At 41.7% G+C, this 15459-nt stretch overlaps 1 protein-coding gene across 6 annotated transcripts in view; it reads left to right on the top strand.

Annotated features, from left to right (window-relative positions):
• The first annotated feature begins 2565 nt into the window (after positions 1 to 2565).
• DOK5 (docking protein 5) overlaps positions 2566 to 15459 on the top strand; it is an 87866-nt gene continuing 74972 nt past the window's right edge. Inside the window, exon 1 of one of the 6 annotated variants that reach the window (XR_005288727.2) lies at positions 2566 to 2930. Coding sequence is in view for 2 of the 6 variants with exons in the window: in XM_038370436.2 (XP_038226364.1) it covers positions 2865 to 2930 (66 nt within the window). In the remaining 4 variants the exon portion in view is untranslated. Of the gene's footprint in view, positions 2931 to 7336; positions 7466 to 15459 lie in introns of those variants that run through there. The other 5 variants (XR_005288728.2, XM_038370436.2, XM_038370437.2 and 2 more) reach the window with 5 other exon arrangements.

Below are 15459 nucleotides of genomic sequence, written 5' to 3'. Positions count from 1 at the left end.
CTTCCCCAGGGCCAAGGCTCAGGTTATTTTCAGAGTCTGGAGTGGTGCCAGTTGACCCATGAGGGAGCCAAGAGACTTTCTGGGAAACGCACCTTCCTGCAGAAAACCACAGGTGACCACCGCTTGTCCTGAGAATTGCAGGACAGCCCCTGTTATTGAGCACTGGTCCTTTCTTACTTGGCTCTTAAACTTAGCACAGCACACACACACACACACAAAAGAGGCTAAGAATCTGATCCAATGCACATTGGAGTCTTTTTGTTATCTCCAATGGATTTTAAATCAGGCCCCAAAATAGCATGTCAGTTTATACTCAGGGAATTATACATACATGTTGAAAGATTGTAGGACGGTATCACTTTTAGTGGTTTTAAGGGTATGATGGTACAGTGCACCAGCTTGCTGTGCATCATGTTGACGTGTGGACCATGATATTGGGCATGAAAAGTTCTGCAGTGTGCTTTGACATACTATGACCTGTTTCAAACAGCAGTATGTCAAAGCATACTCCAGAACTTTTAACTAAAGTATTTTGTTCCACATGGTCAGAGCGCTATAGATTTACACCTGAGCTCGCCACCCTGCCCCCTCTCCACCTCTTCCCCCCAAGGTAACCAGACTTTTGGAGGCTGGTCAACTTTCCAGTCAAAAACTGGGCAACCCTAATGAGGGCATCCGGACACAGCAGCCAAAAACTGCACTGTCCAGGTAAAACCTGGATGGATGGCAACCCTATGGCCCACCCTATAAAAGGGGGAAAGAGAGACTGAAACATGGGTAATGAGAAGGGGTGAACACAACTGAGAGGCTGGTGAAAGAAGGGAACAGACAGAAGGAACTGGGACAGCTGCCACAGAGCATAGAAAAATAGACTTAATAAGGGTGGAGAAGATAGGTAGAAAAGAGTGAAGGAAATAAAAAGGACGAGTAAAAAGCACTGGAAGGAAAGCTAAGTCACTCCAGAGCGTGTATATGTATTTAAAGGGGCTGGACAGAACATACAGGGAACCGGAGAAAGAGAGAAACTCACAAAGCAGCAACATTTCACTACGGTGCTAATAAGCGATGGTCACATAAACACCACCCTATATCAGAAACCTACTGACTGCTATTCCTACCTACATGCCTCTAGCTTTCATCCAGATCATACCACTCGATCCATTGTCTACAGCCAAGCGCTACGATATAACCGCATTTGCTCCAACCCCTCAGACAGAGACAAACACCTATAAGATCTCTATCATGCATTCCTACAACTACAATACCCACCTGCTGAAGTGAAGAAACAGATTGACAGAGCCAGAAGAGTACCCAGAAGTCACCTACTACAGGACAGGCCCAACAAAGAAAACAACAGAACGCCACTAGCCATCACCTTCAGCCCCCAACTAAAACCTCTCCAACGCATCATCAAGGATCTACAACCTATCCTGAAGGACGACCCATCACTCTCACAGATCTTGGGAGACAGACCAGTCCTTGCTTACAGACAGCCCCCCAATCTGAAGCAAATACTCACCAGCAACCACACACCACACAACAGAACCACTAACCCAGGAACCTATCCTTGCAACAAAGCCCGTTGCCAACTCTGTCCACATATCTATTCAGGGGACACCATCATAGGGCCTAATCACATCAGCCACACTATCAGAGGCTCGTTCACCTGCGCATCTACCAATGTGATATATGCCATCATGTGCCAGCAATGCCCCTCTGCCATGTACATTGGCCAAACTGGACAGTCTCTATGTAAAAGAATAAATGGACACAAATCAGACGTCAAGAATTATAACATTCAAAAACCAGTTGGAGAACACTTCAATCTCTCTGGTCACTCGATCACAGACCTAAGAGTGGCTATACTTCAACAAAAAAGCTTCAAAAACAGACTCCAACGAGAGACTGCTGAATTGGAATTAATTTGCAAACTGGATACAATTAACTTAGGCTTGAATAGAGACTGGGAATGGATGAGTCATTACACAAAGTAAAACTATTTCCCCATGGTATTTTCCCCCCCACCCCCACTGTTCCTCTGATATTCTTGTTAACTGCTGGAATTAGCCTACCTTGCTTGTCACCATGAAAGGTTTTCCTCCTTTCCCACCCCTGCTGCTGGTGATGGCTTATCTTAAGTGATCACTCTCCTTACAGTGTGTATGATAAACCCATTGTTTCATGTTCTCTGTGTGTGTGTGTGTATATAAATCTCTCCTCTGTTTTTTCCACCAAATGCATCCGATGAAGTGAGCTGTAGCTCACGAAAGCTTATGCTCTAATAAATTTGTTAGTCTCTAAGGTGCCACGGGTACTCCTTTTCTTTTTGCGAATACAGACTAACACTGCTGCTACTCTGAAACCAACATTTTTCAGAGTACTCCTTTTCTTTTTGCAACATTTTTCAGTCAGCCCTATTCCACCAGTCTCTCTCTCTCCCCCCCCCCCCACTTATTGTCTCTCTGGCATCGAACATAATTCTCCCTGGGATCCCCCCAACTTTCCGGTGCTTCTCCCCGCGTACAGCCAGGACGGCTACTTCTCCAGGTGCAGCCTCTGCTAGGTGGGCTGGCCTGGGGGCTTTCTGCCCTGCTGGGGAGTAAGGCAGAGGGCGGATCCCGCTGTTCTGCCAGAGGAGAGGAGCTGAGCTCATTGCACATCCCAGGCAGCTGCAGCCGGCAGCGCTGTCAGCTGATGTGGGGGGGTGTCTTCTAGCCTCTCTTCCTCCCTCTCCCAAGTGGATTAAAACTCTTGCCGCTGAGTTTCTGGGTCAGGAGGATTATTCTAAGTGATGTGGGCTTGGTGAATCATTTCAGCCACAGACTGGCTTCAACTGGGGCGAGTAGCTCCTCCCCACAAAAAGGATGGCTTCCAATTTTAATGACATAGTGAAGCAAGGGTATGTAAAGATTAGGAGCAGACGTTTAGGTGTAAGTATTTGTGCTTTCCCTTTCTGTTTGTTTGCTCTTTTTTCCCTTTTGGTTGTTCAGTGTGACATGCCTTAGCATTCTTGTTTGCCAGGGCTGCAGACAGCATGCGCGAGGGCTCCCATTGTTATTTCTTTTGCAAACTGCTCGGTGGCTGTCTGGGGGGGGGACGTCGTCTTTTCTTTTTGTAAAGTGTGAACTTGGGTTCTAGGGAAACGTCGGTTCCCCAAGTTCCCCAATTCAGATCGCTACTGTGTCCTTTGCACACAACAAATATAGAAACAGCTTGAGGTGCAGTGCAATAGGCTGCTCTCTGAACAGGTGCACTTTGGTTTTTTGGAAAGGGCAGACCAGAACTTGGATGCGGTTCTGCTCAGGAACACAAGCAAGATCTCCATTGCCAAAGGGCTCTCGCTCACTCAGCTTTGCACCTGAGCTGCAAGCCTTTCGGTAGCAGGGACGATGGATCAGAGTCTGTCAGTAACACGCAGCTACAAAAGAATCTGAACTGGGAAGATAGCTTCTGAAATATGGGGTGGGGTTGGCTTTCCGTGACTTCTTTTAAACCACATGTGTGTTTTGAGCAGTTGTTCAGAATCGCAGGGAGCAGTAACATATGTAGAGGGCTGTTAACTAAAATTTTCTCTAGGATGATAGCGGAAGGCCTGTGTGACTGATTTTTGATGTCCAGGGAGAAACTCAGGAAAATTAATCGTAATTAACTAAAGGTGTGAATTTAGTGGATTAGTTAACTCCCATTAAACCTTTGTGTGGATGCTCTTACTCAGAATTAAAGTGGCCTTAATTCAGTTTATTAATCATTAAGGCCACTTTAATTCTGAGACAGAAACCCATCCACACAAGAGTTTATTAAGCCACTTTAAATTCACCCCCTTGGTTAATTAGGATTAATTTTCCTGAATGTCCTTATGTAGACAAGACCTTACTTCCTGCAATGCAAACTCATGCCTTTTGAATTCAGTAAAATTTGTGGCTGTCAAAACCATTCATCTCACCTGGGTTTGTCACTGCAGCTGCTCTGATGCTGTGGGCACTAGGTATTCCTACTGACTGACCATTTACCCATTAAAAGTTTGCATTTGTGATTTAAAAGCTCTGGTGTGTTGGGGGGAGGGAGATTTGTACTAGTCTTAAAACACTCTAAAACTTTCTGCACTGAGTTTGCAGGTGCACAATAGATTTATAATTTCTGATATTTTTTCTTCTGTCTGCCTCTTCCTTTTCTTTTGCAAATATGCACTTGGTTACTATTGTGAAATGTTTATGGATTTAAATGTGTGATGCATATAATGTAAGCAGGCCAACTCCTTTTGGAACATCTTTTGGCTTTCATTCTCCTCTTGTGTGATTAATTCCCATTAGCATTATTGAAAATATGCTGCTGCTGTCTCTCTTCTGGGTATCAAAGCGTGGCAAGCTACAGTTAATCAGCCTTTCAGGCTGCAAAGCATAGTTCTTATTGTATAAAATATGCAACCTAGTGAGAAGGCAGTTCAAGGTGGGGAGTGGGAGGGTTCTTAGAAGAGATTTTGCTTTTGGATGTACTTACCTTTTTCGTTATGAGAAGTTTAGAACACCTTTTGGTTTTTGTTGTATGCCAATATGAACAGCCCTTGTGTTATTGATTCAGAGTCACTGAATTAATTTCATAGTTTGAAGCTTTACACTGAGGTTTATCACATGGGAATTTATTTGAAAGATTCTGTGGATATCTATAAGGTTTTGCTGGCTTATTATAGTTATGATCTTTTTGATCTATATTTACTTGGTATATAAATAGTGTTCTAGAAAACAGACACTCAAGGAAGTCTAAAAGGAGAACTTTCCATAAGTGTTGCATGGAGTTTGTACTGTGCAGTCTTCTGACAGCTTAAATATGATATTGCTTGTAATTTCCTCATGTTGATGAAATCTGTGCAGTCTGTATAATTAGTCTTGGAAGGATTAGCTTTTTATCAGTAAATGTTGGTAAACATTGATTTCACTGTACACACGTGCACGCGCACACACACACACACGAAAAAATATTTCTCAATAATTGAAATTTACTGGTAGCAAAGTAAGAAAAGTACTGCTTAAGAGCTTATTCGTTTGATTTAAGGATATTTACTTTGTACATTTTGTGTTTGTGATATCAACTTGTGCTTTAACAGTGATAAAGCTATAACTTTTTGAATCCCAACATCTACTGTCATAAAAAAATTGACACCTTCTCATCCCCATAGTTCCCCCCCAACTGCAGAAAATTTAAATTGATAAAAAAATTTTTTCAAAATAAATATAGGTATTATCCATTGAAATTATTAAAAATCTAATTCTGCCAAGTATATGTATAATATATACAGTAGCCATGACCCTTCGAATAGAAGGATTTAATTTTGGGCATTCTCTGACAGACTTATTGGGCCCAATTCACCTCAGATGGAACTCTGACAGCCATGCATCCAGACCCTTATTGTGGGTAACTTTTATTGTATTTATCAATACCGGGGAGGGGGAAAACACTTGTAAAGCAGAGGAAAATGAACACAGTGTACATAATTTCCCATTGAAACAAACAAGGAGCATACCATGCAGTTCACAACAGGTAAATAAACAGACCAAACTTCCAAACAGCAGATAACTGTAAAAGATGTGCCGGAGAAGGTGGATGGGCATGTAAGCAAGCCCAGTCAGTGGTAGTAAGACAATGTGGAACTTCACTTATCACTGTAAAACCTTGCAGCTCACTCTTTATGGAAGAGTATTTGGTCCCTATAGTATATAGATTCACATTTTTCTGTCGTTGGTTTATTTAGTTAAGATCCATAGAACTGGAATTAATCTCTTTTTAAAAGGTTCTCTCCTTTACCTAATCTGGTTGCCTTTTATTCCAGGTATTAATTATGATTAACCAAGGTAAAGTACTTTTGCGATCTACTATCACCAGTCCATCTAAGACAGGACAAACATGGTATGGAGAGTGCTCTTACAGTTTGAAACCTTCATAGAGTCAAAAGCTGAACAGGACCAAAATTTGGACAATGACCTAGACTCTAAGTCAGGTACCCATATTTGGACCTAAATTATATCTTTGCTAAGCCACTGACTTTCCAACCCAAGGAGGCATAGGTAGTAGGCTTGTTGCAGCTACCAACTGAGGGGGTTACTCCTTTAGCTCAAGTGACCAAGGTCTGTGCTGAGGAACTGAGGTCCCTCCTTCAAACTCCACTGATGCCCCATACACATTGCAGTGTGTAATATTTTCTCTAGTACTAGTTCAGGCTGCTAATGCTAGAAATAATCTGACTTCAGATTTTTCACCACTTGCATTTGCTGTAAATGTCTCAGCTCTCCAATGCCAAGATTTCAGATTCCACTTCATTCCAGAAATACTTTCAGTAATTATAATATAAGTACTTTAAATATAAGACCAGCTTGTGTAGAGAGTGCTGCAGCAGACTAAGGATCAGTACCACACCCACTTGTAGCTCTGAACCAGCACAAACATACCAGCATAATTCTGCTTCAGCCAAAGCTTTCAATAGGTTGTATTGACTCCTGGAGCTGTCTATTTTAAGTACCTATGACCCCCCATTAATGTAGTATCTGTGCACCTCACAATCTGGGATGGCTTTTATCCTCGCAACACCCATGTGGGGAAGGAAGTTCTATTATACCAATACGATACCATCTTACTGATGGGGAACTTAGGCCTAGATCCTCAAAGGTACTTCAGTGTTGCTCTGCTCTGCATTGCAGCTCCTAATCCATAGACAGCTTGCTGTCTAGTGAAACGCACAGCTCCACGTTAGGTGTCCAGGCTCCCCATACAATGCTTGGGGAGAGTTAGGCACCTAAGGAAGGGATCCTCAGAAGGCAGCAACCTGAGTGGGGAGCCACCACTGGTAGCTAGAAGGGAAATGCTGAAGAGAGAGAGGCTTAGGCACCAGACTGGGCCAGAGACTGGGGCCTTTCTTTGCTCAGGATCCTGTCCTGGAGTCAGGTGCCTATGTCAGGTCAGATAACTCATGCTTCAGCAGCCAAAACAGAGACCTTTTGAGAGAGAACTTCACCCTCTGCCAATACCCTGATGGGTAGGACACTGATTCAGAGCAGGCATTTGAACCAAGGGCTCCGCCATCTGGGCTGAGTACTTTAACCGCAGTCAGTCTCTCTCTGGCCTACTGACAATTTATGCGAAGTGGAACAGCTTTAACAGGAGGGATTGAGAGAGAGTCACCCTGGACTAATCAACTTGATGGCTGAGGCACTCACCTGAGATGGGGGAAACATCTGTTTGAGTCCCTGCTCCTAATCAAGGATTTGAATCTGGGTGTCCCCTTCCCAGGTGAATGCCCTACTGTCTAGATTGGCTACTTGCAAGGGATGATGGTCTCTCTAAACCAGGGGGAAGAGGTCTTGGTTTCAGATGCTCACATAAGCAGAGTTCTGTCAAAAATTCCTGTCCTGCTTGCTTTTTCTGCTGTGCTGCCCTTCTACCTATTGGTGTCCTGCATCTGGCTCTTCTGCTAGAGGTATTTGATCCTAAATGCATTCAGACTGGACCTGCTGGTGAGACAGGCATTCCCTTGTGTAGTTTGAGAATCTTGCTTTGGAGCCTCTGGCTCTGAGCAGCTTGTTAGCTATGGGGAAACACCAGCAATTTGGCATTCAGAAAACTGCCTACCAGTGTAAACTTTGCTGCCCACAAAGTTAATCAGCAGCTGAGTGGTGGCTTTGAAAATATAAGCGGCACCTAAATAGTGGATTTAGGCGTCTAAAAGAACAGATAATACCTATATAACTGGTGCAGGAGGTCTGTGGTGGAAGCAGGGACTTGAATCCAGGTCTTGAGAGATCTGGGCTAGTGTCCTGACCACTGGACAATCCTTCCTCTAGATGAGGATACAGTACATCAAATTATCACTTTCCATATATTGTGGGATGCAACAGGCAACCCCTCTAACCTTGTCATAGTGAACCCAGTAAATACAAACTGCTTAGCACTTGCAACTGGGCCCAGATTTCCACTTCCATATCATTTAGGTGCCTACACAGGAGATGAGCTCTTTGAAAATCTGGCCCATGAATAACTTGGCACACTTTGTGGGAAGTCGCATTAAGTTCAGTGGGGCTACTCATGTGCTCAACTATCAGTAGGATTGTGTCCTTAGTTTGTTTTATTTTACAGAAAGACACAGTCTAGATGAATAAAAGGGCCTCTTCTCTTCTTTCCATATGTTTATGGTTATGATATAGGTCTTGTAGTTCACTCAAGCACGCCTTATTGACAGCAGTGATTTAAGTTAATTTGGAAGTGGGTGGTTACACTCCAGTATTATCCAATCCCGCTTTATTTTGATGATTTCTAGCTTGGTGTGTTTGACTACAGCAGGGGTAGGCAACCTATGGCATGCGTGCCAAAGGTGGCACGCGAGCTGATTTTCAGTGGCACTCGCACTGCCAGGGTCCTGGCCACCGGTCCGGAGGGCTCTGCATTTTAATTTAATTTTAAATGAAGCTTCTTAAAGATTTTTAAAACCTTATTTACTTTACATACAACAATAGTTTAGTTATATATTATAGACTTATAGAAAGAGACCTTCTAAAAACGTTAAAATGTATTACTGGCAGACAAAACCTTAAATTAGAGTGAATATATGAAGACTCGGCACACCACTTCTGAAAGGTTGCCGACCCCAGGACTACAGGTGTATTTTCCTGATGTACTCTGGAGTTAGATTGGAGAGGTAAAATAAATCAGTAGATGTGTAGTGACACATCATCTTGCTTTTGTCTTTACAATAATTTACGAGTGCTATTTTTATGGATACAGGGTTGAGTCGCCAGGTTCTACTGTGTTCTAATCCTGACTGAGACACTCCGTCTATGGCCTTGAGCAAGTTACTTCAACGTTCCATCTTGGTGAGTCTTGCTGGCTAAAGTAAGACTTTCACCCAGTTCTCCTTAGCAGAGGTTGGTGCTGGTTGTATTGAGCCATGTGCAGGTTGAGGGGCAGGGAGGAGTGGGAGGTGAGCAGATACTGGTAAAATTCCTCAGGAATAGAGCTAGCTGAAAATTTTTCTGAAAAGATACTTGTGTGGCAAAATAGGGTTGAGCTGAAAACATCAGTATTTTTCATGGAGAAACTTCTATTTTTCATTTTTTGTTTTCTAACTTTATTTATTTTGAAACAAAATTTCAAGGGGGGGGGGAACCGCTGTTTAAATTGTGGGGTTAATCTCACTTTCTGATTGTTTTCTAACTGGGAAAAGGTGGGGAAATAGTAAGTGTGGGGGGGGAGGGGAGACAATTTTAAAACCACAAATAAAACTTTCAATTCAGGATTTTCCCCACTAAAAGTTTAGTGGGGAAAACATCCTTGTTTTGTGAACAGCTGTCTGAGGACTCGTTCCAAAGTGGCAAGGATTCCATCACTCTGTGGTGAGATAGAAGATGTCTTTCTCCAACAAACCTGGCACATGTTTAGTCAGTGAATCGACTCTTCAAGCCAGATTTTGTGCCTAGTTTCTCCAGTGTAAATCTGACCTAATTCCATCCTGAGGAAAAATTGGAGCAGAGTTTTGACTGTACAACTTCTCTTAAGTGCTGACATTTCCACAAGAGTGGGGTGAAGCTGATGCTTGTGTATGTGGTTCTTAAAACGTTCAAGTAATTCAACCACCAGCTTCCCTGCCTGGGACCCCAGAGCAGTACCATCCTGCCCTGGTCAAATCTGGCCATTGTATGGGTTTAATACCCAGTCTGCCTCTCCTTCAATGTGAAGAGAACAATGCACACTTGTGGTAACCAAGCAGAGATTTTCCCCAACGCTCCAGTCAAAGCTCACTGGTTTAGATTAAAACAAAAATAAACTTATTAACTCCAAAAGATAGATCTTACGTGATTATAAGGGACAGCAAACAGATCAAAGCAGATTACCTAGCAAATAAACAAAAACACAACCTAAGCTTAATATACTAGATAGATTACATATGAATAATCAGATTCCCACTCTGGGAAATGATACAAGCAGGCTGCATATTCTTAAGGCACAAGCTGTACTAGCTTTACAGTTTGGGTTTCTCAGGTCTTCATTCACAGGCTAGAAATCCATTTAGCCTGGGTTCAGCACTTCCCCCAGTTCAGTCTTTGTTCTTCAGGTTCCAGGAGCCTTCATGTGTGGGGAGTGAAGAACCACAGATGATGTCACTCCCTGCCTTATATAGCTTTTGCATGTGGTGGGAACCTTTTGTTCCAAAGCTTGGTTCCCAGACTAGTCTGTGGAAAAATACTGACATCCCAAAATGGAGTCCAGTGTCATGTGGCTTGGTCACATGTCCTTGTAGAGTCATGGTAACCATCACTCACAGACTGTCTGTAGTGTTCTCAGGAAGGGTCAGCAGATGGGAGATAAGCTTCTCCTAGAGCCTATTGTTCTTTCTAATGGCCCATTTTCCTGAATAGGCCCTTCATCACCCACTTTCTAGATTGAAAGCCTCTTGTCTAGTGGGCGTTATCCAAGTGTAACTACATTTGAAGTACAGATACATAGTCAATATTCATAACTTCAGATACAAAAATGATACATGCATACATATAGGATAATCATTCAGCAAACAATAACTTTTCCAATGACACCTCACGTGACTTGTATAAACTACATCATAATTATGCTATAATCATATTGTAGTAATATCACTATGAAGAATCTGGAGTGCAGTGTCACAGTGGGATGCTGTCTCATTAAATAAGGCCTGCCCCTTACCTTTCATACATTTGTGTGTGTGGTCATTTACTCCTTGAAATGTAGGTGGTCATCCTACTGCCTGGAGACATGCATTCAAATTACCATATCAGATTGGACCAGCAAGTCTGGCATTTAATATAAATAATTGATCATGACAGCAGCATATCTTTGTGGAATAAGATTCCTCTTGTACTTGGGTGACATGAGAAATAAAGGAGGTGCCAGTCAGGTTACACTGAAACTGATCTTGCCCTCTCATTTATCCTTCAGAAAAAAAGATTCCTGTCTTGCCACTGAATAAGCCAAACCTGAAAAGTTTTCATTAATTTTTTTTCTGGGTTTTTTTGACTGGCTGTAGAGCTGACCAATGGCTCAACTTTTTTTGAAATATTAAAAGTAATCTTTTAAATATAAATAATGGTTGGGACTTTATTGCCATTGACTTTTTTAACATGCAAGCTGCTCAGGTATAGCAGTGATAGACAGCAGTATAATGTTCTAAAATAGGACTGTAATATATACAGCAAAGGCCAAGTCCTTATATCGAGCTATGCTCCATCTGGGACTGGGGTGGGAGAAGTAGCTGTAAGCCACTTTTCTGCTCCCCTAATGCAGGTGATGGCTGGGGTCCACAGCACCTGATGTTAAGGTGGCAGGAGCACTTCTCTAAGATTGCTGGATCACAGGATGACCTTTATGTTTCCGGGGGGCAGGGCGTGGGTGGTGTAGAGCTAGCTATGTCAGTTTTATGTCCCTCCAGGATTTTCACAGTACTAGGGAATTCCCATCTGCCTTGTTAGGGCATCTCTTCAACTACTTTGTCCTGCTTGAGAAACTAGCCCAAAGACTCCTTTGTTCAAGATCCACATTAGCATCATGAAATATCAGAGTTTATATACCTTTGGTTGTTGGGTTGAGTGTTTGCTTTGGCTGTTGCCATTGGTTTCCGTTTGCCTTTAATCACTGGACGAGACCATATCCAATAATGAAGATACCCTACATTCATTCTACTTTTAACAGCTGCTTCGTGACCCTGAGAGACTACTTGTGTTGGCTGCTGGTGGGTGGATGTATAATTTGTAAATTCAGATTGTGTACTTCCCTGAATTTTGTGAGATTTGTAAACTGACCAGATTCTGTGACAACTCTAGACTTGCTTGATTTACAGTATCATAATGAAGGAAAACTTGCCGAGCTTAAAGACTAGTTGTCACTAGAGATTTAGGAAAAATTATTAATCTTCTTTAAATACCATGGGAAATACTGTAGAGCACTTTCATATGCAAGATAAGAAGGCCCATATGTTAGATGAGGATGTATTAGTGATGAAATTTAATTCAGAGAAAAAGGCTAGTTATTAAAATCAGTTTTGACTGTCTCGTATATCTTGAGGCCAAATGTATATTATTTCAATTCTAGAGCAGTATATACATAGACAATTGTGTGTGAATCACTTGCCATTCTAAATGCTTTGGTCATCTTTGCCATTCAGCCTAATGTATTTGCTTTGTAATGTTTCTTTAATGTCTACAAGAGAAGAGATTTGATTTTTTTGCTGGAAAATATATACAGTTCACAAATCCGCTACATGGTAGTGAGCCAAAGAACATCCTGCAATTGAAAATACTGTGTAGCTCTTTTAAAACCTTAATGGATAACTATAAAGAAAAGTACTACTGCAATATATATAATATCTGGTTTTATAAAATTATTTTTTGCATTGTATCAAAAGGGTTTATGGAGATTACAGGGCAAATCATCAAGTACCATAAACTGTCATAACTCCATTAAATCCAATAGAGCTATGATACCTTACAGCAGCCGAAGATCTGCACCTACAAACCTGTGGACTGGTGCACTTCATCCTATGATATACCAAGACATGGCATGTAAGAAAACCAGATGCTTATTCCCTTAATGTGGGTTCTGTCGAGCAATAGGAACACAATCTGCTTCTTGTAGCTATGTTTTGGCACCAGTATTTACCTTGACCACACCTTTTTCCCGAGTGCTCAGTGGAAGTTTGTTCTGAGAGTCTGAGAAATCTACCACCTCTGCACTTGCTAGGCCATTCACTGAGCTGTTCTCACAGTTACCATGTTCCTGTCAGTATTTGTAATGATTAAATCCAGAATCACCACATTCTATTTTGCATCTCTCAGCTGTAGTCCCATCCGATGAAGGGACACCTTTGTTGTGTGAAGAAAGATCCACTTTCTAACAATATAGAAGGTGGATCCTTCTTTGGGAGTCTGGCTGAGATCCTCAGAAGTATTTTAAGTGTTTAACCTCCATAGGTCTCCTCTCATGTCACTGCCTTCCTAAACTAGAACATTGGGGTAGCCAGTTCAGAGGTGGGATTGCCCTACAAACTACAGTTATAAGCAATCGGTTGGCTTTATCTCTGACTCATGAACTGTGATGTCTAGAGACTAGCTCGTAGAGATGAGTTCTGAGAACTGTTCTTGCAGAAGGGACAGCCCCAATGTTTAGTCCACTTTTAAAATATCAGTTCCAAAATTTAACTTCCCAAATAGGTTTTACGGTTTAGGTAAACTTCAAAATAAATTACATACAGTTTCAATTACAAGGTTGGGCTCGTGTAGACACTTTGAACACAGCCCTCAGGCACCTAAATGTACAAGTGGCTACACCTTCAAAGGAGGTCAGCACCCTGCAGTTCCCATTTTTGTCCATAGGAGCTGCTGGGAGTTGAATGCTCTTGGAAAATCTGGCCACTTCATTTGGGTGCCTAAGGGGAAGCTGAGCTTTCAAAAAAATCTAGGCTCAAGTATGGGTGCCCAACACTTTCAAAAGCTTGACTTATTAATGAAGAGGCTAAATCTTCAAAAAACTTAGTGCCCAGCAGCTCTCATTGAGAACAAAGGAGACTGTAGATGGTAAACACTTGGGTGCCTCGGTAAGAGCTGTTGGGTACTTGGCTCTGTAGAAAATCCAGACCATCTTGTTTTATTTTTTGCCAGGGGAGAGAGGTGGGCAAAAACTTCCCACTGTTCCAGCTCCATCAGTGATAACACTAGAGTGAAAAAGGCTCCTGTGGTGCAATTATCTTAATCATCATGTCCCCTAATCTGGATCAAAGCTAGTCTAAACAAACATTGGGCGAAATCCTGGCTCCCAATGATGTCCCAGTGTTAAAAATGCTGGTGGTTGCAATAGCTTTTGTCTACACAACATCTCCCACTACTACGGTCACGGGTAGAGATTCAACAATGGGAATTTTTTTTTTTTTTTGCTCCTAGTGCAGACAAGATCACTGAGGACTAAATTTGGATCCATGCATGGCTATGCTTTCCCTTTGTCAAAAGAGGTGGACCATATTCCTCTCCCAGAGACCTGCAGCCACCCTTTTTGTTGTGACTACAGCCTAAGTTTAAAGAATTGTGGCTCTGCACTCAAATTCTGTTCTGGGAATTTGATTTTTGAGTGAGATGAGGTTGGGGGGAGGGAAAGCTGATTTTCTTAACTGTCTATCACTTACTGATAGCTAATTTCTAGGAAGCATTTGTATAATAGGTGGAGTAACATGAAATGCTCTGAATGCCAGATGTTTCCGGATTGATTAAAGATTCAAAAGGAAGAGGAGTTCCCCAGGCTTCTGGACTGTTTAACTAGATTGATGTGTTACCCACAGGATTACAGATTCTTCTCTTATCAGACTTGCATGGTACTGTGAGGCTAATGTCATCTTAAAAACCAACACAAAAATGTCGTAAAAATTGTTAGCATGTGCTAATTGACTGTTGAACCTGGAACTTACCAACAAATCTCAGCCACACGGGCTAAATGCTAAATTTAAAAAATGTGGGCTGTACAACAATTTCATTTTACTATGAGCCCCTTAGAAAATAAATTGTCACTGTTGTTGCTATTTAGTTCTTAGATTGCACTAGAGCTAGCCTGGAAACATTTTTGTTCCAGTTAAAAAAAATTGATGGATCTCAACATTTTATATCAAAAGTCTTGGTTTTCACGAAAAATCCAAAAACGTGAAGTGGGTGTGGTGGAGATAGACTTTTTTTAAGGTGAAATTTTTCAGTTATCAAACTGAAATTTGCAGGTTTCTGGTTTTGACACCATTAACATTTCTCAAATAGAGAGTTCCTTTTTGATTGGGTGGGGGGGGACATTATTCTTTGGTTTTTTGTTTTTTGTTTTGTTTTGTTTTTGTCAAATGAAATTTTTTGACTAGTTCTGTGCGGTACACTTTGTGTCCTTGGCATCTTATGAAAAATAGACCCTGATCCTGCAAGTTCAATGTGAGTGGACTCCTGTGTAATGGGGGAACAAAATGCAAGTTTTGGGTCATAGTGTAAGAAAATTCATGCTCTCACAATCATACCAGATAGTTATGACTTAAACTTTAAGATGTGAAGACTGAGTCAAAGGAGATGAGTGCTGGAAAAGCTAAGAACCTCAACCTGCAATATGATAAACTTGTTGAGTGATAATATTTTTAGCAAATTATAAAATGTAAGTGTTGGAACAAACCTACAGCTATCAGGGATTTCATGCCACTTAGTATGTCCCAGTGACAGCAGAGATAGAACTCAGAAATTTGTGCCCTAAAATCACAGGCCTCCAACCATTTAACCGTCCTCCATATTCATGGGGTAATGTTGTACCCTGTGAATGTATATATGTTGCGATAACTCATGAACTAGTGGCAATCTAACAGTTTTTTATGACACTGTCACCTAGGCACAGATACGCAATCAAGCCAAAAAAGAAATAAAGAAAAAAATATTTTTCATGCTA

Source organism: Dermochelys coriacea, chromosome 13 (assembly GCF_009764565.3).
Source record: "Dermochelys coriacea isolate rDerCor1 chromosome 13, rDerCor1.pri.v4, whole genome shotgun sequence".
Lineage (NCBI taxonomy): Eukaryota > Metazoa > Chordata > Testudines > Dermochelyidae > Dermochelys > Dermochelys coriacea.
Note: the sequence above shows the minus strand (reverse complement) of the source record. Positions and strands in the feature narration are given on the sequence as shown.